Genomic DNA, 23,360 nt, shown 5'->3' with positions numbered 1-23,360 from the left:
TAACTAAGGAACTCCAAAGCCACAGCGGCCTTCCTCAAGACTCAGTGGCAGTGATCAGGCTGCCCTTGCTATCTCCTAGGTGCCCTGTTGGTTTCATGGAGCCAGGACCAAACCCCGTTTCTCAGACCTGGGATGGGAATAGCGCGCTGGACACATCACTTCTGTAGCATTCGTGCCCCAAATGCACTGCATCTTTGTTGCCAGGTTGACCTTCCCGTGGTTCACAGCTCAGGGACACAGCCTCGCCGGCAGGCCTCCTGTTTTGTCGGATTCCTAAAGTGTGACACAGTTCTAAGATTCTGGGCCCTGTCTGCCTCAGCAGAGTAAAAAGTTCTGCTTGAAGTTGGGAAGGCAGATGTGTAGCTGGGGACTGCTGAGAGACCTAACTATTTGGATTCCTCTTTCTCTGAAGGTCTGTAGAACCAAGTCTGGGCATGACCAAGAAGAGCTTCAGGCTATAGGGGCTGGCACTAGCTGAAAGGAACTTACAGGGTGTGGGTGTGTGTTTCTCCTTCTGCCTAGAGTTAAGTAATAGTAACATCCTGTGTAAGAGAACGCTACTGTGGTTTTCTGCTAAACTTCAATATTTTAGGGCTATTTATTGGATGTGTTTAATCTCGGGCCAGTTTAGCCAGTAGCAGACTAATAAAATAACAAATGTGGGCTTGCTGCCAGGACAAATGTTGACTTACCCTTCTTGTGTTGACTAAAATGAATAACTTTGAAAGTAATTGAGGAGTGCGGGCCTTGGCCAGTGCCGCAGTCTGAAACACTGCTGCTGTTTTATTTTCCTGGCACTCCTGAGAGGCTGTGTGAGTGACCTGTGCTGCTGCCTGCTCCAGCTCTGTGACAGGCCCATATTTTACGGAGTTATTTTCCAAAGTTCTTTCTTTTTTAACATCCCCTAACCCCCAAGCCCATAAACCTTCATTCAGAAAAAAAAAAAAAAAAAAAAAAAAAGAATGTCCTTGTGGCAGACAAGAAGGACATTACACTTTTCCAAAATGGGGCCGAAACTTCAATGAAAATGAGAATTGAGGCATTTCATCTGGGCAAGGGGGCGCATGTAGCATGGTGTAGTGTTAGGACAGACGCTGAGGTAAGAGAAGGACCCTTGTTTGAGACCAGATTGAGCTGCATAGTGAATCTCTTTATAATAATAATAATAATAATAATAATAATAATAATAATAATAATAGGGGCTGGGGACTTAGCTCAGTGGTAGAGTGCTTGCCTAGCAAGCGCAAGACCCTGGGTTCATTCTTTAGCTTCAAAAAAGAAAGACAAAATAATAATCTTCGTTCAGAGTCTTCCTTCAGAAACAAACCATCATGCTGGACATTTCCCGTCGGTGTTTGTTAGAAACGAGGTGCTTCTCCGGGGTACACGGAATGAGAATGGCTCCCTCCTCACTTTCTCCAGCCACCACTTCTCCTGCCTTTTGCCACGGAGTTTATTCAAACACCAGAGGGCTGTAGATACTTTGCCAGTGTCGTTTGGACTTGAAGGAAGCCAAAGACCACAGAAGTTCTCCTAGCAAATGTGTTCTTTTCTTTCCGTACTGTTTTGTTTCTGTTTGTTCTCTTGCACTGGTTGGGAAGCTGTTTGGATGGGACTCTCTGAGTTGAGCCAGCTGTCTTGATGTCTACTCGCTAACCAAGTCTCTCCAAAAGCAGCTGCCTCCCAGGCCAGTGCTAGCCCATAGCTGCAGATGGGTTTGGGAGGCTTTGTGCTGCAGGAAGCAGGATGCATAGAAGATGAATGACCTTTCTTCAGCCTTAGCATGCTCACAGTGGGGGAGGGGCTGTGTTTTAGCGGTTTCATTTTTGTTTTTTTTTAATTTCTTTTTCTTTCTGTCTATCTTTTGTGTGTGTGTGATGGGTATTGAATCCAGGAGCTCATGCATGTTGAAGGCATACTCTGCCACCATTATGTACCTTAAGCCCCTATAGGTCCAGTTTTATGACCCTTAATCAATGGTTCTGCTATAACTTCCCTGTCATCTACTTGTTTTGAGACAGGGTTTCTCTATGTAGCCCTGGCTGTCCTGGAACTCACTCTTTAGACCAGGTTGGTCTCGAACTCAGAGATCATACCTGCCTCTGCCTAGTGAGCGCTGGGATTAAAGGTGTGCGCCACCACACCTGGCCTGTCATCTACCTTTGAATGTTTCTGCAATCAAAGGTGGGAAGACTCTTCAGCACCTTGGCCCAGCTATGTGGCAGCCTGACCGCAGTGTGGTATGAACCTGACCTGATCCAGTGTGCTCCTGGGATATTATTTCTCCTGGCTCTCCTTGTTCCCCTCATTAGCAAAAACAAAAACAAACAAATCCTAGCTTTTCAGTGTTTTGTTTTTCTTTGTAAGAAGGAAATTGGGGTGTTTTCCTCCTAATACCCAACACGAAAGAAAGAATCGAGCCATTCCTTAAAGGGGAAATGCAGTTTCCCTGTGTGCCCAGTGCAGGGCAGGCAGCCAGACTCACAGCTGGCAAGAACAAACAAGGGTGTGGTCTCCTCTCTGTGGAGATCAGCTAGTCCAAAGCTATAGGTGATCCTTCCTGGCTCTGTTGGGATGCTTGAGAAAGCCCAGAATCCCTGTTGAAATCATGGATCAACATCTGTAAAGGAAAGTTAGAGTTCTGAGCTGAGTTTGAAGACCGGTTGCCATCTTGTGGGTTCAAAACCAATCAATCATTCTGAAACCCGTGTCACTTGTTTAGCCAATGAAGCCAGGTTTCCTCTGGAATTTGGGTTTTGTTATTTGCCTTTCATCTTCTGATAACAGACGACACCCGTCTAATTAACTGTGTGCCAAGGGAAAGAGAGCAGGATAAAGAATAATAGTGGAAATTTTGGAATGACGAACAATTATTTCATTATTGTCTTTTTGTTTTCAACAAAGTAAGGGAGACTCGCCAGCTCCAAGAACCTTCTCTAATTGCCCTCGAGCCCCTCTCCTCTGTTGTTTAAACCGTTCCAAGGTCTCCTTTTTGCAACCTGCGCGTCCTGCCCATGCCTCTTGTCATCCTGCCTTGCATGCTCATCCCCTCTCCTGCCCCCTCCCGTCCAGCCACAGCTAACACTGGGACTCTGTCAGGGCCCACCTTGGCTTTCCTTTTGCAGCTGGGAGACACTCCCTGAGAAATGATACTGCAGGTTTCAGTGAAGCCCACTTTGCACTTACTAGGTTAAACAAATACTCTCTCCAACAAACGCGTTAATTATAAACGTGCCGGTGGCACTTTCACCATAGGGAAATCCACGGACGCCACGCTACTTTCCTAGCTCCTGTGACAAAGACCCATAAGGCTTAAGCACCCATGTATTGTGTCTCTGTTCTGGAGACAAAATAACTGATAGCAAGGTATCCCCTGAGCCTTCCCAAGACTGCTTCCCTGCTTCTTCTGCTTTTCTCTGGCTTGTGTGTTCACCTCTCTGTCATTATGTGTCTATATCTCTGTGTCTCTGTCTAAATCTTCCCTTCATATAAGGACATCTGTGATTGGACTCTGACTAGTCTGACCTCATCTTGATTTATTTACGAAGATCCTAGATCCCAATAAGGCCACATTTCACAGACAGTGGGTTTAGAGCTTGTGTGTACATCTTCATAGGTACCTGGAATATATGTGTCTGTATATTTTTTTGTGGGGGGTTCACTCACCTATAGCAACACCATAACCACATGTCCAAGTTGACATCACTGGTAACCAACCAGGCCTCACAGCATCATGCCCCCTTCAATGTAATATGCTAAGGCACGCCCTTCTGATGCACTCTCGCTGAAATACCAACAGCAAAGTTTCTACACCTCGTCAGGAGGAAACCTCACACTGCTCCACCGAGAGGCATCTGCAAAGCAACTGGCCAGTGTGCCTCCGAAGTCTCAGCTAGACAGCTGCAGCATTGTGCTGTGAGGTAGCGAGAGCGCTGTTTGTGGGGACCTGTCCCTGGCTGGGGGAGATCGTGAAGGATGAGGCAATGGAATATAATTAATGTGGGATTTCAAACTGGGTCCTAGAAGAGAGACAGGACAGTAGTGGGAAGTGCGGCGAATCCCAGTGACTCCCCTAACATTTAGCTCGTGGTGTTGTACCAATGCTAGCTTCTTCGTCCTGATAAATGTCCCTGGTTGTTTACGGCACGAACAGGAGAGGAGGTTTGGTAAAAGGCTTAGGAAACGCCCTGTACTGTCTTTGCAACTTGACTATGAATTTAAAATTATCTCAGTGTCAAGTTTTTGAAAAAGAATATACATAGTGGACTGATAAGTTCACCTTTTCTTGGCAGAAATGGAGAAGGGTCATAAAAGACATACCAGTTTCCCAGTCCTGTTCACTGAGTACGTGCTAGTCTCAAAGCCCATGGCATGTGTGCCATCATCTGCAAGATTGAATAGCAGAGCAGAGGTGTATTGTCCACATTTGCCTTTGCTGTCTGGGATATGTGACCTCATGGTGGTCTTTACGGTCCCCAGACGTCTGTGGACTCATCTGTAGGATGAGGATACTGCCATGAAGGACGTTCTTAAGATACCATGAGCATACCATGAAAAGCTCTAAGTCCAGTGACTGCCACAGACTCGAGGCCCCAATAAAAGACAGCTGTTTCCCATGGAGTTCTTCATAAGCATTGTGTGGTTATTCCCCTATTTCCCCTTGAAGAAATTGTGAATGACATAGGAAATATAAGAGCCAGACTAAGATAGACGACTGATGGATGTACAGTATATAGCCCATTCACATCTACTTTATCCAGAAAGCATCAGCATGAGAGGGGAGATATTAGCAGTCCTTGGAAGGACAAGCTATGAAGAAAGTTGTCACTGTCCTCTAAGGGGAGAAACAGGGCTGTTGGAAGTAGAGCTTTTGGCTTGGTGGGAAGAGAGCCAGCCAGTACAAGTGTCAGCTAGTGGTGAAGGACAGCCACTGACAGGCAGGGAAGGCCTTGGCAAGAGTAGGTGCGACCTGGAAGTCTTGAAGGGCGAGTCTTGAGCATAAACTGTAAATCAGTGTGAGCAGTTTGGGGCACTAAGAAGAGGACGGGAATGAACTTTACACTGGTTTGATTGGCACCAAAGGGTGGGGAGCTGGGAGGCCTTACTTCCTCCTTCATAGAAGAGTGGAGGTGGAAAGAGAAGCCCGATTTGGGGGGAGCCATGGGGAAAGCGAAGCATGTTTTCAGATTAAAACAAATACGGCAGGGGCAGCGGACTCCTGCCTGGGGACAGTCTGATTCTGAAGGGATTCTTTTTATTGTGTGCATCTAAAGGAAGTCAGCTGACCACCATCAGATCATCTTAGGAAGTGTAGTGATTAGGAGCCTGTGTGTGAATTCATAAAAGCTGAAGCAACAACAACAACAAAATAGAACAAAAAACAGTAACAGAAAAGAGCTCAGGGAGCCTGGAGCTGGACTGGTGCCTCCCTGACTTGGACTTCAATGTCGTAATGTAGCTCTCCTAGCTTCCATTGCCCCACTAGGGCGTGTCTTCACTGAGTTACTGATGCTTGGCAGTGGTGTTTCTTCTGTGCCGATGATGACTGCTTCCGGTCCCCTCCACACAGGGCTCTAGGAATGAGCTCAGGGACTCATCTTTCCCCCTTCTGCCTTTGATGATACATTTTTCAGAATAATTTTCTGTCCATTATAAAAAGTTCTTTTTTAAAAAAGATAATTTCGTTTTCTGCCACAGGCAAGATTGCGGCTGCGACTGTGCTTCTGATGGTTATCAACCTGTGGCGGTCTGTGCTTTTTGACAGTTAATCGACCTGTGGTACATCCTGTTTTCTTCATCTCAAATCACCCCAACCCCATTTTATTGTGAAGTGGATCCAAGGGATTGTGTTGTTTAAAATGGCCTTTATTCACACACCAGAGGAAGTTGATAATGTTTGTACTGATTTCTAGGCTGATTTTTTTGTCAGGATTGTCAGTTCCCCAGTGATGATAGGGAGACTTATTAGTAATCATAAAAGTTTGGCCTATACCTTAGACTTGCTTCTAATTAGCTCTTGTAATTAAATTAAACCTTTCTATGAATTTGCTTGCTGCCGTGTGGCTTTATTACCTTTACTCTGTGCAGCCCAGGCTGCTTCCTCTGAGTCCTCCTTGCTACTCCACCCTTCTTCTTCCTAGTGTTCTCTCTGCCCCCAAAATCCTGCCTGGCTGTTGGCCATTTAGCTCTTTAGTAAAGCAATCACAGCGAAGTATCTTCACGCAGTGTGAAGGATATTTCACAGCACTGATTTACTTATAAAGTAAAATGTACTGGACTAGGGATTACTCATGCTGAAATGAAGTCAACCATAGCCCCTGTTCATGTCCATTCCTAGGTAGAAACTGCAAGTCAAGTTTGTGATGTGGCCCAGGGTGCCTGTGGGAAAGTACAATGCCTGAGGGTGTCACCTTGAGGTTTGTCACATTCTGAGGCTGAAGGCTACTGAGTAGCAGTGTCAGCAACAGTCAGCTCTGGCACACTTCCTGTGAGACTCGAGTTAAAAATAATGTGTTTCTAATAGTTGGAAAATAATGCTTCTGTCATAAAAACTATATGACACTTGAATTTTTGTGTTCATCCATGAAGTGTTTAATGGTCCACACCCATATTGGTTAATTTGCATAATATTGATATCTGGCAGAAGAAATCAATGTTTAAGACAGAGACCAGATGTTCCACAGAGTCTAAACTTACTTTCTGCTCTTCTACAGAAGAAGTTAGCTGGCCCCAGGCCACTAACCATGGCTCTACTGTCAGCCTGCCTCAGATTATGGTGCCCCTTCCATGTTTTGTTAATCCAACTGGACGGTTTTAATCCAGCCGATCACCTGAGACCTCAGTTTCTTCACCTTTCAACTGGGCACGATAGGTAATTAACTTAAAAGCATGTTGAGAGAAATAAACTAGTGACTTTTATATGTTAAGCTCCAAGATAAGACCCTGTAGCCTTTAAAGTCAAAAGCCTTTAACCCCAGAACTTGGGAGGCAGATGTAAGTGGTCTCTGTGAGTGGGAAGCTAGCCTGGTCTACAGAGTGAGTTCCAGGTCAGCCAAAGCTACATAATAAGACCCTGTCTTGAAAACAGCAGCAACAAAAAGGAGCCTGTTACCAGTATTAGTATGATATCATGTATTTATGGGAAATCAGTCACCATGAGATGGTAACTTGGTATTTAACATGAGGGTGATGAAAGCCTCCTTAGAGAGTTGGAGGGTGGACCAGAGGTAACGCCAGCACCCACAGCTGGAACTCTGCGAAGGCCCGTCATGTCACCCTCTCAACTCACGGGCAGAGGCAGCCACCAACACAAACACTTCTCACCTCTGCCTGACTTCTGGCAGGAAGCAGGGCCGTTGCCTTGTCCTGCGGTGATGTGGTCTAAGTGCCTGTGCCCCCCCCCCCCCCCCGGGGAGTGGTGGTGGTTCAGTAAAGGTGGGATCCCAGGGCAGCTGCAGACATGATTGATATACACCGTCTTCATACTGTGCCCAGCCCCACTCTGTCTGAAAAATGAAGAACAGAGAAAATGAGGTTCGCTGTAGGTCTTTTCCGGTGGAACTGTTGTGAAGGAAGAGAAGAGAGAAACGGTGCTGCAGTCCGCTGCTGTGGTAGGCAGTTTCTTATGTGATACCATCTGCTTTGTTTTGTACATCTCGGGAGGCAGAGTGAGGGGATAGAAAGGTCACTGTGCCTCCCTAGCAAACGAATTTAAAAAGACATTAAGAAAAACTCGTGTTAAAAGTACAGTCGCACAGAGTGCTGTATTCCCTTTTGTTTGCAGTTGGCTCATTAATTCTTTAGGGAAAATATGGCCGTCTTCATTCTCTTTCCCACCCACACCTCCCCACTTCTTTTACTTCTTTTCCTCCTCCCTTTCCTCTGAATAGGGAAAATTTGCATAAAAGTCAATGTTGATTCATGGTAGAAATCCATAGCGAACTTGATATCAAGAGAACTTTCTCTACTTGATAAAGGGTCTCTTTCGTGCTCTCATCAAATACAATAAACACAAAATCAATGTTTAAAAATAGCCACTTTGGCAAGTAGGTAGTTGGAGATCTGGCTCAGCAGTCAGGAGCACTTGCTGCTCTTGCAGAGACCCAGGTTTGGTTCCCAACATCCACATGATAGCTCACAACCCTCTATAACTCTAGTTCCAAGGAATCTCGCATCCTCTTCTGGCTTCCAAAGGCACCAAGCAAATACATAATATACATATCTATTTGCAGGCAAATATTCATACACATAAAAATGTTTTACGTAGATTAATGCGAGAATTTACAAAAGTCTTTATTCTGGGGATTCAACGGGAAATACAGATTCACAAATACAGAACAATGTGGAAGCTGTTGTGGGTTCAGCTGCCTTTCTGCCCAAGGAGATATGAGCAACCAGAAGGTTTGCTTCTACTCCGACCTGCCAAATCTTCCTTATAAGAGATCATGTCCACACACAGAAGCCGTGCCCTATAGCCAGTACCCCACAACTGTTAGCAGAATGAATTCCCACAACACATAGATAAATATTTCTTTAAAATATTTAAAATATCGGGAACTAATGGCAAGAAGACAGGAATTCAAGATCAGCCTCCACTACATAGTTCTAGGCCAGCCTGGACTATGCAAAACTTTATTTAGAATCAGCAATTAGACTAGTGTACTAATCTAACTTGTAATAAACACCGTATAGACAGTCCTAATTAGTGTAACAAAGCAATAAAGCCTAGAAAAGATTAAACAGAACTTCTGCTATTCAAACTTACTACCTCCCCCCCCCCACACACACACCCTTTAAGAGTTCTTTAGTGATGGGCCTTCCTGCCTGCCCTTCGGATCCCGCGGTGGTGGTGTGTGCACTGGAAACAGTACATTTTGTGCTGGGTGTGGCACTGGCCTTGCCCAGCACGGTCTGGGTCTGGCAGTGCGCGTTGTTGGACCAGACAGGCTATGTTCTGTCGTCTTCCTGCAAACCAAAAAACATCCTCGGTATTGCGTTTGCTCGTTCTCAGTAATGCTATTTACTTAGAATCTGGAAATATTTTCTCAGAGGGCCCTTTGGACAATAGTAAGATGTAGCTGGAGACAGACTGAGTAAATGGATAGGAAAAATCAAATTAGGCCAAGAATTGTTTTTAATCTCTTATTCTCACAGCAGCCCTCAAGGATAGCACAATAATTCATATTTCGCTCGTATGGGTCAGATATAAAGCCTACCTCCCCCCTCCACTTAGATCCTGTAACCTGTAAGTATTTAAGTTCTGAAGTTGCACCTGCCTGCATTGTTGGATCACAGCATGAAAACACAGGGTGGCTTCTGGTTCATTCCTCTTGGCTTAGGAATGTCAGATCACCAAAGAGCAGCCTGCTGTTGACTCCCTTGGAGGCCATGTGTCAGTGAAGCAGTTCTGACTACCATTCCATGAAGCATCCCTGTGCTGGGCCAGTGTTGGCATTGACTATGTATCCTATAGCTGTATGGATAATGCAGATCCATAAGTGGGCCATCTAAACTGGCAACAAAGTCAGACATCCACGGAAGGCCGAGCAGAGCTAGGTCTCCTGGAGCCAGCCAAGTGCATTCCCTGCCCTGCTTTAAAGCAAGACCAGCAGCTGCTTTCACCCTTCGACCTCTCCATTCTGATACAGCTTTAGCTGTGGAAATGAGACTCCTGGCTCTCTGGGCTCCAAGGTGTATGCAGGACTATCCGAGACCAAGCCCTTTCCCCCTAGGACTTTATTCACGTGCTGCGATGCAGTTTATGCCGCCAAAGGGAACAATAGCGCAACCCTGGCCTTTAGACGAAAGTAGGAGCATTTAGGGAAATTCAGGGAGTGCTTAAGAGGCTGCATGTGCACACGCGTGTGTGGACTCAGTATGCCGAGGGTGCAGATATGATGTAAAGGGGGGGCAGATTTTAAAAATAATCATTCAGGCACTGGTGACCAGGAACTGGGCAAGGAGCATCCTGAAGGATATCACCATCTGGATGGAGACAGCTTTTGGACCTTTCTTGTCAGGACCCCCATCCTTTGTAGTGCAGTCTCTCATGTTAGGAGATTCGCCTATTGCATTTTAAAACTCAGCCTCTCTAATGTTTCGAGGATTGTCTGCTGTCGGCTCATTTAGCGTGCCCAGAAGTCAGAGAGGTTCCTGGCAGCCGGGTCCATCCTGTCCTAGAAAAGCAACTGACTGCATTATGAACTCGCAGCTCACTCTCTGGCACCATGGAATTGTTTTGAATGTCTATAAGTTTAATTTTTTTTTTTCTACTTAAAATGTCAGCAAGTAGGGTGAGTCTTAAGAGGGCACTTCTAATTTCCGAGACCGGCAAGGGCATCAGATGACATGAAAACCTTCCAGCCGGGTTCCAGATTCAGGAAGGACTTCTCCAAACATCTGTAGGAATCCCCTGAAGAATTGGAAATCCCAGCTCAACCCTCCAAACTTTTAGAACAGTGGATGAAAAGGAAAGATGAACACCTTGGGTGTATGGGGGGTGGGGGGTGGACAGGAGGCTCCCGTAGTGATTGATTGGTTGAAGTCTGCTGCAACTGGCTGATTTGACATTTACAGGTCAGATGGAGCTTAGGAAAATGGGGGTAACTGTTCTCTTTCTCTTGCAAAGTGTTTGCTTTCCTGACTAGTGTCCTTTGGAATAGGGAGCCGCCCTCTCCTCAGCCAGCCAGCTCTGGAGTCACTTACAGATTTGCAGCTGACGTTTTGTGTGGAGGTGACTTTGAAAATGTGTGGCTATAAATAGTATGGAACCAATACCCATGATGCAAATTTCTCCCTGTACATTTCCTTTTGCCATTCGATATTTTACGAATTTTAACATGTGTTTCTCCATTATTGTAGCCACAAAGATACTTTGTTATAATCCTAGAAATAAAACTTATTATAAAAAGACTATTTGGAGCCTGTCCGATGTCCAAGCGAGTTAGTGTGCTTGCCACTAAGACTGACAGCCTGGGATCCACATGATGGGAGAAGAGAGACAACTCTGGAAAACCATCCTCTGACCCTTCTTCTACATACAGAGAGAGTAGTAAATGCTTTAAAAATAGGTTTTTACTTGATGAATTAAAAGCAATCTTTGTACTTTCGAAAAATGAATAGATAAAGCATACAAAAGAATGGCTCTAGCAAGGTGTGCTGGGAAGGGTTTTTTAAAGCATGAAGCCAGAAGCAGCAAAAGACACGCCACTGCCTGGCAAGGTCCTTGGCTGGGAGATCTTGGCTGGCTTCTCTCTCCAGCAACGGAAGAAGGGGTCCACTGAGTGGAAGCTCTGAATGAAACAATCACTGATGGGGGTGTTGGATATGGGGATGGGGGAGCAGGGTGGATCCCTACCCTTCTGCCTCTGTCTGCATCTCTTGTCGCTTCTCTTCTCTGACTGCTCAGCCAGCTCATCCATGTAGATGCTAGGGCACTGTTCATGGTCTAAATCACCCTATCATGGAGCAGGATGGATGTGATGTGGCAGATATATTCAAGATCGGCTTTAACATTGTCCTCTTTTTTTTTTTCTAACTCTACAGGAACCTAGTAATAAAAGGGTCAAACCCCTTTCAAGAGTCACGTCACTAGCAAACCTCATCCCACCTGTGAAGACCACACCGTTAAAGCGCTTCAGCCAAACCTTGCAGGTAAGGGGGCGTGGACTTGGGTTGCAGTCAAACCTTGCAGGAAAGGGGGCGTGGACTTGGGTTGCAGAAAGCTATGCTGTGCTCGTGTCTGTTGGTTTCAGGCCGACCCGCATCATCCTGCTACTGCAGAGACGTGCAGATGAAGGGTGCCTGGGAGAAGGTGTGTGCAAGTTGTAACCCCGGTCAGGCAGAGTCAGGGCCACTTCTCTTCGGTTTTCCTCACAGTTGCACTTTCCGGAATGTACTCTTAACACTCTTACTGGTTTTGCCCAGTGATGTTTCTGAACTCCTGAGTTATCAGCATGTGGTATGAGCTGGATGGTAGATGGTAGCAGAACTTGTGGTTTCAACCAGGGTCAGCGAGGTGTGGGGCATGGGGGAAACATCTGTCACCTCTTTGTTCATGTCTCATGAACTAATGATGGTTTCTACTTTTTTTTTTTGGTTGTTTTGAGACAGGGTTTCTCTGTGTAACAGTCCTAGCTATCCTGGAACTAGCTTTTATAGACCATGCTGACCTCGAACTCACAGAGATTCACCTGCCTCTGCCTCCCGAGTGCTGGGATTAAAGGCATGTGCAACCACTGCCCGGCCAGAGTGGTATTTCTTATATGTGGAAACCATAGGAAATTCTAATTTTGAAGTCCATAAGGAGCTTGATTTGGACACAGCTGTGCCTGTCTATTTACAGAAAAGGTTTGTCGACCTCCGGGTTGAACAGAAGCCCCGAAGTGTCTTGGTTCTGACTTTGGTTCTCTGTTTGAAGACTGCCAATCTTGCGCAGACAACTTAGCATTTCTAAGTCTTGCTTTTATTCCTTAGAGGTAAATTTATCATACAGTCACCATTGTGGCTTATAAAAGGCCATCGCTCCTTTGTAGAATAATTGTAAAGATTTATGAGATAATAAATTCAAGAGCCTTTAGTTATGACTAGCTATGTAGTGAGTATTGTCTACAGTAGTAATTTTTAGTTAACAAGTTGTTTTCAAGCACCGTTATATTTTTATTGTGTGTGTGTGTGTGTGTGCGCGTGCATGTGGAGAGGGGAGGCATGTATGCGCCGTGATGCTTATGTGGAGGTCAGAAGACAGCTTGGGAGGAGTCAGTTCTCTCCTCCCACTGTGAAGCTCCCAGGGATTGAACATGGCCACCAGACTTGGCAGCAAGTGCCTTTACCCACTGAGCCATTTCACCAGAGTTTCCCTGTAGCTTTGGAGCCTGTCCTGAAACTTGCTCTGTAGACCAGGCTGACCTCGAACTCACAGAGATCCTCCTCACCAAGCCTATTCTTTAACCTCTTACCGTAGCTTGCCTTTTGAAGTGAAGGTTGGGATCTAGCCAAAGCCTTGGAACCAATTTGTAATCATAAAAATATCCTTTTAGACTGAATCCCACAAAAGTCAGCCCATGAGGTCTCATGCAGCATAGCTAAGCAAGTCGATCCTGCCATTTCTCATTTGTCTTGCGTACTTGTGTTTAGCAATGTTTTTATCTTGACCTTGAACGTTTAAGAAAATTGTTGCCCGGAGAGAGATGCTTCCAGGTGAAGATTTCTCCTTGGTTCTTATCTTCTCAAAGGAAAGAATTTAGGTAACCACGGAGCTTAAGCAGAAGTTTATGTAGCAAAACCAAGCTTCACACCGGAGAGGTTGAAGTGACTGACCCAGAGACATACCTCATGATGACAGTTATTACCTAAGAAGGCTTTGAGCTTCTCCTACAGCCCTTTGCATCCCTGCTTCCTCACTGTTTGAGGTCTGCACCACAGCCCTGTGATGCCATCCCTCCCTACCACTTGCCCTCTATACCCACCTCTCTGTTAACTCTGCTGTCAATCATGAGTGAATATCTTAACCACCCAGTTAGGTCTGGGTTTGGCTCCATCTGTCTCAGTGCCTGGGACTGTGGACTCCTGGTTATCCTCTGGTCTCTTAGTGGGAAGAACAGAGAAAGAAAATAAGATTTTGCTGGAGTCGGCCTGCAGAGCAAGCAGAGAAAGATGTGTTTGCCTACTGTCCCTTGTGGCCAGTGTCTCCGCCCTCTGGACGACTTCACTGTGGGCTTTTCCTGGAAGATTCATTATCACCTGAGAACCTGCACATCTGGTCTTTTGCTGAGTTCTGCATTTTGAAAAGTCTTTAGACTGTCAACTGTGTTTGACCCTTTCCTCTCCAGCTTTGGTTCAGTAGTGAGAGTCAATAGCTCACTGTGTGCTATTTCATCCCTTGATGTTGGATCTCTATACTAATGGCCTCTCTTGCTACTTTTCTCGCAGGAAGTTCACCCTATGCCAGGGAGGGCCTCACTCGTTCTACAAGTACCAAGTGAGCTTTCACCTTGCACTGGGCTCTTCCTGTGTCTGGGTTCTTTTCTCAGGATGGAGTTGCCTTCTGGTAGATTCATGGCAGGGCTGGGCTTCACTTTGCCACATGACAGTAACAAGCTAGGGTCGAGTAGCTAGCCTACTCTACAATTGCCCTTGGAGCTATTAGTCCCATTACTAGCTAACATTGCCTTGTCTGGCTTGTCAACCTTTGCGTTTGTGTTTCGAGAACACTGTATCCTCCCCTGTAGCCCATCCTGATTTCATACTTCACCGTTTTTCTTTAGACTTCCCAGGCTATCTTTATTTTTTTTTCTTCTGATTCCTAGGGGTCCTGCACAGGAAACACTATAGTAAAAAGTTGATCATCTTAGAAATGTACATTGACCTAGAGAACTGGGAAAGAAAGAAATTAATTAAGCGATGTCTGAAAACCAGCAGACTGAGACCAAGCAAGGATGAGACAGCCAGACCCGAGGGAGGGTCTGCCATGTGAAAATTGTCTTCTAAATCTTCAGAGATATTTTTCTCTTACGAAATAAATTCCTGCTGACCTTTTTTAACTGTCATGACAAATAGCTAACACTAGGCTGTATATACGGAGCAGAAATAGAAAAGTTATTCATAATGGTTATGCATATAGAAATATAGAATTGAACATTGTGGTATTTGGAGGGAAGAGGTTAGTGGGGAGGAAAACACCTCCGGCCTTGTATTTGAACACCGTGCTCACGGGAGGATCTGAGAGGATGGTGAATGCCAGCTTGCTCCCTTGGGACGTGCAGTGTAAGCTTCTGAGCATTGTTTACTAAGCTGGTACCCTGCTCATTGCCTTCTCGCGTCCTTGCTTCCCTTGCCAGCTAGAAAGGGAGGAAGTGCTGACGCAGCCAGTGGAGCAGGGAGGATGAAGAGGAGGAGTGGGCCCGGGGGCAGCTCAGGATCCAATGTCAAGAGGTTTCACCATTTGCTTAGCTATCCATTCATTCCTATTAGGAGAGAAGCCAAACAAGGAGAGCGCAGCATGGCAAAACCACTTGGCACCTAGCAGTCACTTGCCTTATGCGCCTGTATATATAATTTTTCTATTTCAAAAAATCATGAGCACGAGGCAAACTGGCTTATTGACTTCCCTTCTCTTAGTTTCTTTTATTTTTATTTTTAGTAACGGAGATAACAAGGCAGGTGGTTTCCTACCAAACTTTTCGTTTTGTAGATCTTTATTGCATTTTTATTTGGCGGGGGGGGGGGGGGGGGGGGTTTGTACCTGCCGTGGTGTGCATGTGGAGTTCAAAAGACAATTTATGTAAGTCAGTTCTCTCGTTCTACCACGTGGGCCCAGATGGGTGAACTCAGGTCATCAAGCTTGGTGGCAAGTGCCTTTATCCACTGAGCCGTCTCATCTGTGTGTGTCCAACTCATCCCCCCCTTTGTTGTTACTGAGACAGGGCTTCCTTGTGTAACCCAGGTTAGCCTAAGATAGTCCATGTATATAGCTCATCCTCCTGCCCTTGCCTCCAAAATGCTAAGATTAAAGGCATATGCCACCATACCTGGCCCCTTTTTATGTGTTTTATAAACAAGGTCTCACTAAGTTGCCTAGGTGAGCCTTGAACTCCCTCTGTAGCCCAGGCAGTCCTTAACAGTTTTGATTCCCTTTGCCTCAGCCTTATGAGTGACTGGGGTAGCACACCAGTGCCACCAGACCCAGCTAGCGGCTTGGTTTTGTGTTGCACTGTTTCTTTTCCCCTGGCTCCTGGCACTTCAGAGGCATATAGATCCTTTTGGATATCCAGTTTCATCTCTCAGGTTGAGTTCCTTTAATTATAGGCCAAGCAGTGACTCAGACCCAAACATGACGCTTCCATCAATTCTTAGCGGTTCTCTCCTTGTGCGTCTACAGTCAGTGGAGGAGGATACTGGGCACTCTGAGCTGGCATCCTTTTCCAGAAAGATTAAAAACCCATTTACAAGTGTGAGTGGTCTCGGAGGCAACACACTGCCAGGTTTGTTTCTCTTGCCTCCCGGCACTGATATGGGCTAGGGAATTGGGCCTCAGCACAAAGGCAGCATTTATGGTGACGACAGGGTTCTCTGTCAGTTCCTCACCAGAAAAGGTGAGCACAGGACTGTGGGTAAACCAAAGCACAGATGTCTGGATCCCCCAGGCCCATAAATCCCCTCTCCAGCATGCCTGAGAGGGAAACCTGGCCCAGCTCTGAAAGGGGCCGGAGTGTGCGCCTCTCGTGTGGAACAGGGAATACCAGCTCCCATGGGCCAGCTGCATGCTGAGCGCCGCCTCTCCGTGCACAGCTGTGCATGACTGCTAAACACATTTGAGTCAAGTCCAGCAAGGACGGAATGCATTGCCCTGGGAGGTGGCTGTTCATTCTCTTTGGACATGAACATCTTTCTTGTCTGTGACAAAGTGTGTGTTCCTTGTGGGAAAACACAGAAAAAGAGGAAGAAATGGAATGTGCGCGGCCTTCCGTTCCAAAACAGCATTTGAATGTTTCTTCTCGGAATGACTTTGAGTATTAGTGCGTACTTCCTACCCCCTGAGCATAGCTCAAGGTCACTCAGTCTGTCTAACCTCACTTGTGTGATCTGCTCACTTTGGGGTGCAGCTGCACAATCAGCCTCTCTTAACCTCACATGGGGGCACTCCCACTTTCATTAAGGTTACTATCTTATTTATTTTCCCTAATAGTTTGGTTTAAGTCTCCCCCACCACCCCAGTTTTTGTTGTCGTTTTGAAACAAGGTCTCCTATAGCCCAGGCTGGCCTTGAACTTGCTGCGTGCCCGAGGATGACCTTGGTCTACTTCCTCAATGCTAAACTTGCAGACTGTACGATCGCACCTAGTGAATACAGTCCTGAGAGTTGAACTTGGGGCCTCATACATACTAGGCAAGGGCTTTACCAACTGAGCTAATGGCTCCGTGGGTTTTGTCCTGTCCTTTTTCTACCTACATCCTCCCTTTGTCATTTATCTGGGTGCGGAGCTTTTATGTAGGACCGAAAGAAAGTATTATATAACACTTATATTTGAAAAGTATGATCTTTATGAACTATGTATTATTGTAATGTGTTGATAGGATTTATTTCACATAGCTGGTGTCTAGTAGTCATGGACACTTGGGCTATGAATACTTTTAGGAATTTTCATGTGCATTTTTAAAGCATAATCATACAGTACATAGGGGTTTTGTTTTTATATATGATTTAGACTGTGTGCAGAACTTGGTAGATATGATTACTATATTATTACTGGAAAAGTTAACCACTGCAGCTCTAAGCCTCTCTCAAGGCACTGTCTGTGCGTACCTGCCTAGTGATGGGGTCTGCCCTTCTTCTTGAACTGACACATAGAACACGCTCCACAGAGAATCGTTTGGCGAAGGAAGGAGTGTGGTAATCACAGCCTCTCAGTGCTTTGTTCTTTGGTCTTTAGATCTAAGAACTTTCCATGTGACCCAAGAGCAGTCTAAATACATGGTATGAGCCAGTGATCTTCCCGAATATCCTACTGTGTTAACTATTCTGTCCTACACTTGATGATGGAGATGTGACCAATATGAAAAAGGAGACATGTGTGCTGTAGAAACCTATAAGATCTGGTTGGTAATAATTTTCTAAGATATTAGGAAAACAGAAAATGAAGAGTTCAGAGCCACTGTATCTCAGTCATAACGTGAATTAATACATTAATGGGGAAAGGAGATAAAATTCTTGAAAGTAGTTATCCTTGAAAATATAATTATGAGCCATTTGTTCTTTTATTTTGTTTGCATTATCTTTTTCATTATCATACAAGAATTAGAATCATTACATAACAAATACAAATCTTATATTTAATTATCTTCTATAGGTGGGCAGAGAATGAATGCATGAATTGGAAATACTTCTTTTCCATCATATATTTCTGTTACACTTAAACTTAAAAAAATAATCATATGTTGCCTCTTCCAACCATATAGAAATAAATAATATCCAAAAATCTCATTGGATAATGTACACTATATATAGCATTATTGTACTGGGAAGGCAGATTAGAAATCTTAGTAATGGCCTGAGCGTTAGAGCATCAAGAATAGAGGTTGGATTGGGGATGGCCTAGAGATGAAATGGAGAGAGGACACTCCAGGTTTGAGAAGGGAATGAAAAGTCTGGTCCCATCTACACATGTGACATAAACAGGAAGACAGGTGTATGGACTTCCGTAACCAAGTCTGACAACCTTGATTTTCATTTCATAAATACCCTGTAAGTGGTGAGCCAGGTGAGCTCTCCACCACCAACTGTGTTCTCAGCTGGTTGTTTCCCGATCTTTTGTTCTTAGTTATGCTGATGGGTCCCCTGTTGGTTAGTCTAGTGAAGTTCCTCCAAGAAGCTATTTGCTCTTAAGTAAGTTGGATATGTTTCTGCTGTTTGCTATGGATAAAAGCATCCAAGACTTCCCCCCTTATCTGTGATTTCACTCTCCCCAGTTAGGGTTACCCATAATCAGCTATGATAGGAAAATGGTAAATGAACAATGCCAAGAGTGAACAACTTATACATTAAAAGTAACTTGGACTATTGTATGAATTAGTTTTATGTAGCTGTGACCAGATCTCTGACAGAAACAACAGAGGGAGGAATGAGATGTTCTGGGTCATGTTTCTACAATTGCTTGACACCATGCATTTGAACAGAATATCATGGTAGCAGGAACACATGATGGAGGACCGTCATTTGCCGGGCTGGGTTTCCTCGTGGAAACTCTTGTTTATTCTGTAACTTTTTCACTGCCATCCCAGGATCCTCCCCACCCCAGCAGATCCATGTATTTGTGTCTGTGCTTATGTGGTCCCTCCCAAGGCTGAGTCCATTACTTTGAAATGGACCAGTGTTTCTCCCCCAAGGGGACATAGGCAATGTCTCCAGATGTTTAGGTCAGCACAGCTGGGTTGGGGATGCTCCTGGTGTGTTGTGGTTAGAGACCAGTGCTGTCGCTAAGCATCCTACAATGCACAGGACAGCTTTGCACAAGAAAGACTTGTCTGGTTCAGAACTGCGCGTCACAGACTAAGAAGTTACATTAAACTCATCCGCTGTGGCTCATGTACCGAACAAACCCTACACTAGGGCAGAGCTGACCTGGATTATCACTCAAAGTGCCCCCTCACACTCACACAGTTAAAAATCGAACTATTATTAATTGCATGGCCTTCAGCAAAATTTCACCTTCTGTGAGCCTCAGGTTTCCTATCCATAAAATGGGAGCAAGATCCTTACTTTTCGGGTTTGGCAGAATTCTAAAGCTTCGGTTCAAAGAACATCCCAAGGGCATTCACTCTACAGTGTAAAGCCCTCCATGTGTGAATGTAGCACACGAATATCCCTGCCTTCATGGCGCTGATCGTCATGGTTTCGGTATGAAGCATCACTTCTTTCACTTGGTCCCCAGCTGATATTGTCTTGGAAGGTTGTGGAACCTTTAGGAGGTGGTGTCTTGCTGGAGGAGGTGGCCCCTGGGGATAGGCTTTGAGGATTTGTAGCTTGTCCCCCACTTCCTATAACTGTGGACACAATGTGACCAGCTGTCTCCCATTCCTGCTGCCACCCTTTTCTGCTGTACATGGACTGTATCCTCTAAAACTGTGAGCCAAAATAAAGTCCTCTGTTGAATTAGGAGCGGCGGCAGGGCTGCGTCCCCGGCACCCGGCCGCCCACATGGCTAGCTTATGCCCCGAAATAATTACATGGAAACTGTATTCTTTCAAACAGTGCCTGGCCCAGCTAGGTCCATCTTCTTATTGGCTAGCTCTTACATATTGTTCTAACCCATTTCTAATATTCTGTGTAGCCCGCAAGCTGGCTTACCAGGGAGGATCTTAACCTGCGTCTGTCTGGAGTGGGAGAATCATGGCGACTCCTTCACTAAGCTTCTTTCTCCCAGCATTCTCTTCTGTCTACTCCGCCTACCTAATTTTCTGTCCTATGAGGGCCGATGCAGTTTCTTTATTATTACAAGACCCACCTCCATCAGTCCTCCCCTCCCTTGCGTTGCTTTTTTGTTGGGCATTTGGCCACAGCAGTGTGTTTGTCTTCTATTGTGAAGAAACACCATGTGTGCACACACACACACAAACACACACACACCACCTCAGTTTCCTTATTGTCAAAATGAAAACAAACCTGCTTTATGGGGGTGTGTTGTGGGAATTCATTCCACCCATAGTTTTGGGGTACTTGCCTTAGGGCATGACTTCTGTGTGCATACATAATCTCTTATAAAAAATAAGAGAGGTCTTACTCACTCTCCTGGTCTGGCTGGGCTTGGCGTAGTCAGAGACCCAAAGGGGTCAGAAAGTCGAGGAGGCCCATCCTCTTCCATATAAGAGATCATGTCTGCACACAAAAGCCACACCCTAAGGCCGGTACTCCACAACCATTTGTGGAATGAATTCCTATAATAGGGATGGTGTGAGAACTGGAAAGATTACATCTAAAGGGCTAAGGATGCACAAAGGATCCTTGAGATAATTCTCATGGCACCCCAAGACTGGCAGTCACTAAGAAAACACAAAAGAGGAGTGCTTTAGGGTAGTTTACTTCTTTTTTTAATATAAATTAATTTAACTTTATTCTGTTGTTCGGAAGGTGTCAGATTCCCTGGAACTAGACTTATAGACAGTTGCGAGCTGCCATGTGGGTGCTAGGAACTGAACCCAGGTCCTCTGGAAGAGCAGCCAGTGCTCTTAACCACTAAGCCATCTCTCTAGCCCCCCAGGTAGTTCACCTCTTGTTTCCCCCAAATGGCAATGAAGAAAATCTCCAACTGACTGAGAAAGTCTTGATGAATGTATAAAAATTTGTCTATTATTTCTTATTTTCAAAACATGATCTAGAACTCAGGAGCAGTGATTTTTGCCTACGAGACTAATAAATCCACCCAATGAGAATGAAAGCATGTGATCTCTCTCCTCTTCCTGTCTGGGAGAGGAACTGCTGAACAGCCTGCTTGGAAGGTTAATTTGGTAACACGTTTAGCATCAAGTATCAATATTAATATAGATGAGCTCTTGGAAACCCCAGCAATCCAAATGAGATCCGGTAAAAATAAATACAAGTTGATCGTTTTCAGACTGAAGGAATCTGCCTCCATAAATATCAACACAAACATACAAAGTTGTTCCGTCAGGCACTTTTTATTATAGCCAACGGCCAGGAATAATTTCACTGTTCATCAGGTGGGCATTGAATAAGTATGGAGTCTGCGTAGACCCTGGGGTCCCACTGTAACCACTGCTAAGGAGTGAAATGTTTGGGACTAGGAAATAGTTTTGTGATACCACTACTTTGTTATTTCAGAGATGTTTAATTTTATGTTATCTGAACTTTACCTCAGTGTTTTTACTTGAAAGAAATTTGCTCTCTTTTTTATTAACTTTTTATGTTAGCAAAAAAAAATGAGTTTCATAGAGGCATTTTCATATATATTATATATATGGCATATATATTTCCATATATGGAGACATATTTAGTGCTTTGCTCTCTTATTTACCTCAGTTATGTTGTTGTTGCTTTAAGAATTATTTTAGTTTTAGTTGTGTATCTGGGGGGAGGTGCACATGAGTGCAGAATCCCGGAGAGGCTAGAAAAGGGAGCTGGATCCCTGGCACTGTGGTTACAGGTGGTTGTGAGCCACCAGTGTGGAAACTGGGAATCAAATACAGGTCCTTTCCAAGGGCAGCAAGTCACATTAGCCACTTAGCCATCTGCCAACCCCCTAGTTACAGTTCTGAAGAATGGGTGGTTTGTTTTGTTTTGTTTCCTCAATACAGTGTGTCTTTGTTGCTCTGGGTGGTGTTCTGGAACTCACTCTATAGACCAGGCTGGCCTTGAACTCACAGAGATCCACCTGCCTCTGCTTCTGGGATTAAAGGCATGAACCACCAATGCCCAGAGAAGAATGAGTTTTTTCTATGCTAACATAAAAAGGTATGGTTGACTGAAAAGAGAACACATTCTGTTTTCTGTAAAATACTTAGAAGAACATTGGAAAGGCGTACAGTGCAGCAATGCCAGGAAATAGATTTGAGGAAAAAGAAGAGAATTTGTATTTTAAAAATCACACGATTTGTAGAACATGAAAGTTTCAAGTTGGTATGAACTGCTTTCTGACCCTTGGGGGAAGTCCAAGGCTGCTCAGACTGAAAGTGGACTAGACGGGCGACTGATCCTTCAGTGAAAGTGGAAGCGAATGTCGCATTCTGCGTCTTCTTCTTTGTGTATTCTTTCTGTTCTATAATTCCCACCTACCCATCAGAGCCACAGAGAGAATGGGTTGGTGACTCCCTGCCTTGTTTTGACCTTCCAGGACTGTGGCTAATCGATTCAAGTTACTCCCAGTTAGCATAGTTGCTATTATAAGGGACTTGTTTAAGCGATCCCAGGATTTGTGCAATACCTCTAGTGACCTGGGCAAGCACTTTCTTGCTGTCCTAAATGGAGTGGTTCACATTTCATGAGCTTTCCTGTGAGTTCGGGACCCACAGAAGTCCCTGCTAGTCCAGGAGCTTGCTTACCGCCTGCAAGACAACACGGGCTTGCCTGCACAAAGCTCTGGAAACGTCCTGAAGCCCCTTTGGAAACTCCTTGTTATATTTTCCATTTTCTCAGGTTCTAAAAAATTAGAAGGTAAGCTAGAAGTCACCTCTACTGTCCATGTGAAAAAAAATGAGAAATTGATGGCATTTTAAATATCTGCTCACAAAGGATTTGCATAATTATGAAGTGATTATATACAGATTTTAATGCTGGTCAGTTTTTGCATAAAGGGGATTTTTAGAAGCTAAATTATCTCAGAGTTATCTTAAAGGGTAGACAATATTCTGTCAACAGGTGATTCTAACTTATTTAACAGTGATCTTAATGGTGGAGCCATCTCTAAAGCCCCACCCCCACTCTAATTTTTAAGAAGAATATAAACTTTGCTAATGAGTTCTAATTGATGAATTTCATAGTTGGATCTCAAATAATTGAGAGCTACCCTGTAGTGTCTTAGTGATGCAGGCTTACATGACACATGTAAAATCAACTAAAATCAAGTTAAATAAATAGAGCAAGATATGGTCACTGTTTTGTCAGAAATTTATCGAAATGGCAGAATAGGGAGGAGGGAGGACGTTGGTGAAGCTTTCCTAAAAAAGAGAGATCTGAGCCGGGTACCAGTGGTGCATGCCTTAAATCCCAGTACTCAGGAGGCAGAGGCAGGTGGATCTCTGTGAGTTTGAAACCAGCCTGGTCTACAGAGTGAGTTTCAGGGCAGCCAGGGCTTTTACACAGAGTAACCCTGTCTTGAAAAACCAGAGAGGGGAGGAGAGAGGAGAGAGGAG

General features: G+C 44.8%; 1 protein-coding gene across 4 annotated transcripts in view; it reads left to right on the top strand.

The window, feature by feature from the left end:
• Arhgef3 (Rho guanine nucleotide exchange factor 3) overlaps window positions 1-23,360 on the top strand; it is a 280,755-nt gene that overhangs the window by 228,781 nt on the left and 28,614 nt on the right. For 3 of the 4 annotated variants that reach the window (XM_050158206.1, XM_050158207.1, XM_050158208.1), the window contains one exon: window positions 11,545-11,652. In XM_050158206.1, coding sequence (XP_050014163.1) covers window positions 11,545-11,652 — 108 coding nt within the window. Of the gene's footprint in view, window positions 1-340; window positions 413-11,544; window positions 11,653-23,360 lie in introns of those variants that run through there. The other variant, XM_050158209.1, reaches the window with a different exon arrangement.

The sequence above is a fragment of the Alexandromys fortis genome, unplaced genomic scaffold, assembly GCF_014885135.2.
Source record: "Alexandromys fortis isolate MF-2015 unplaced genomic scaffold, M_Fortis_MF-2015_v1.1 scaffold_106, whole genome shotgun sequence".
Taxonomy (NCBI): domain Eukaryota; kingdom Metazoa; phylum Chordata; class Mammalia; order Rodentia; family Cricetidae; genus Alexandromys; species Alexandromys fortis.
Note: the sequence above shows the minus strand (reverse complement) of the source record. Positions and strands in the feature narration are given on the sequence as shown.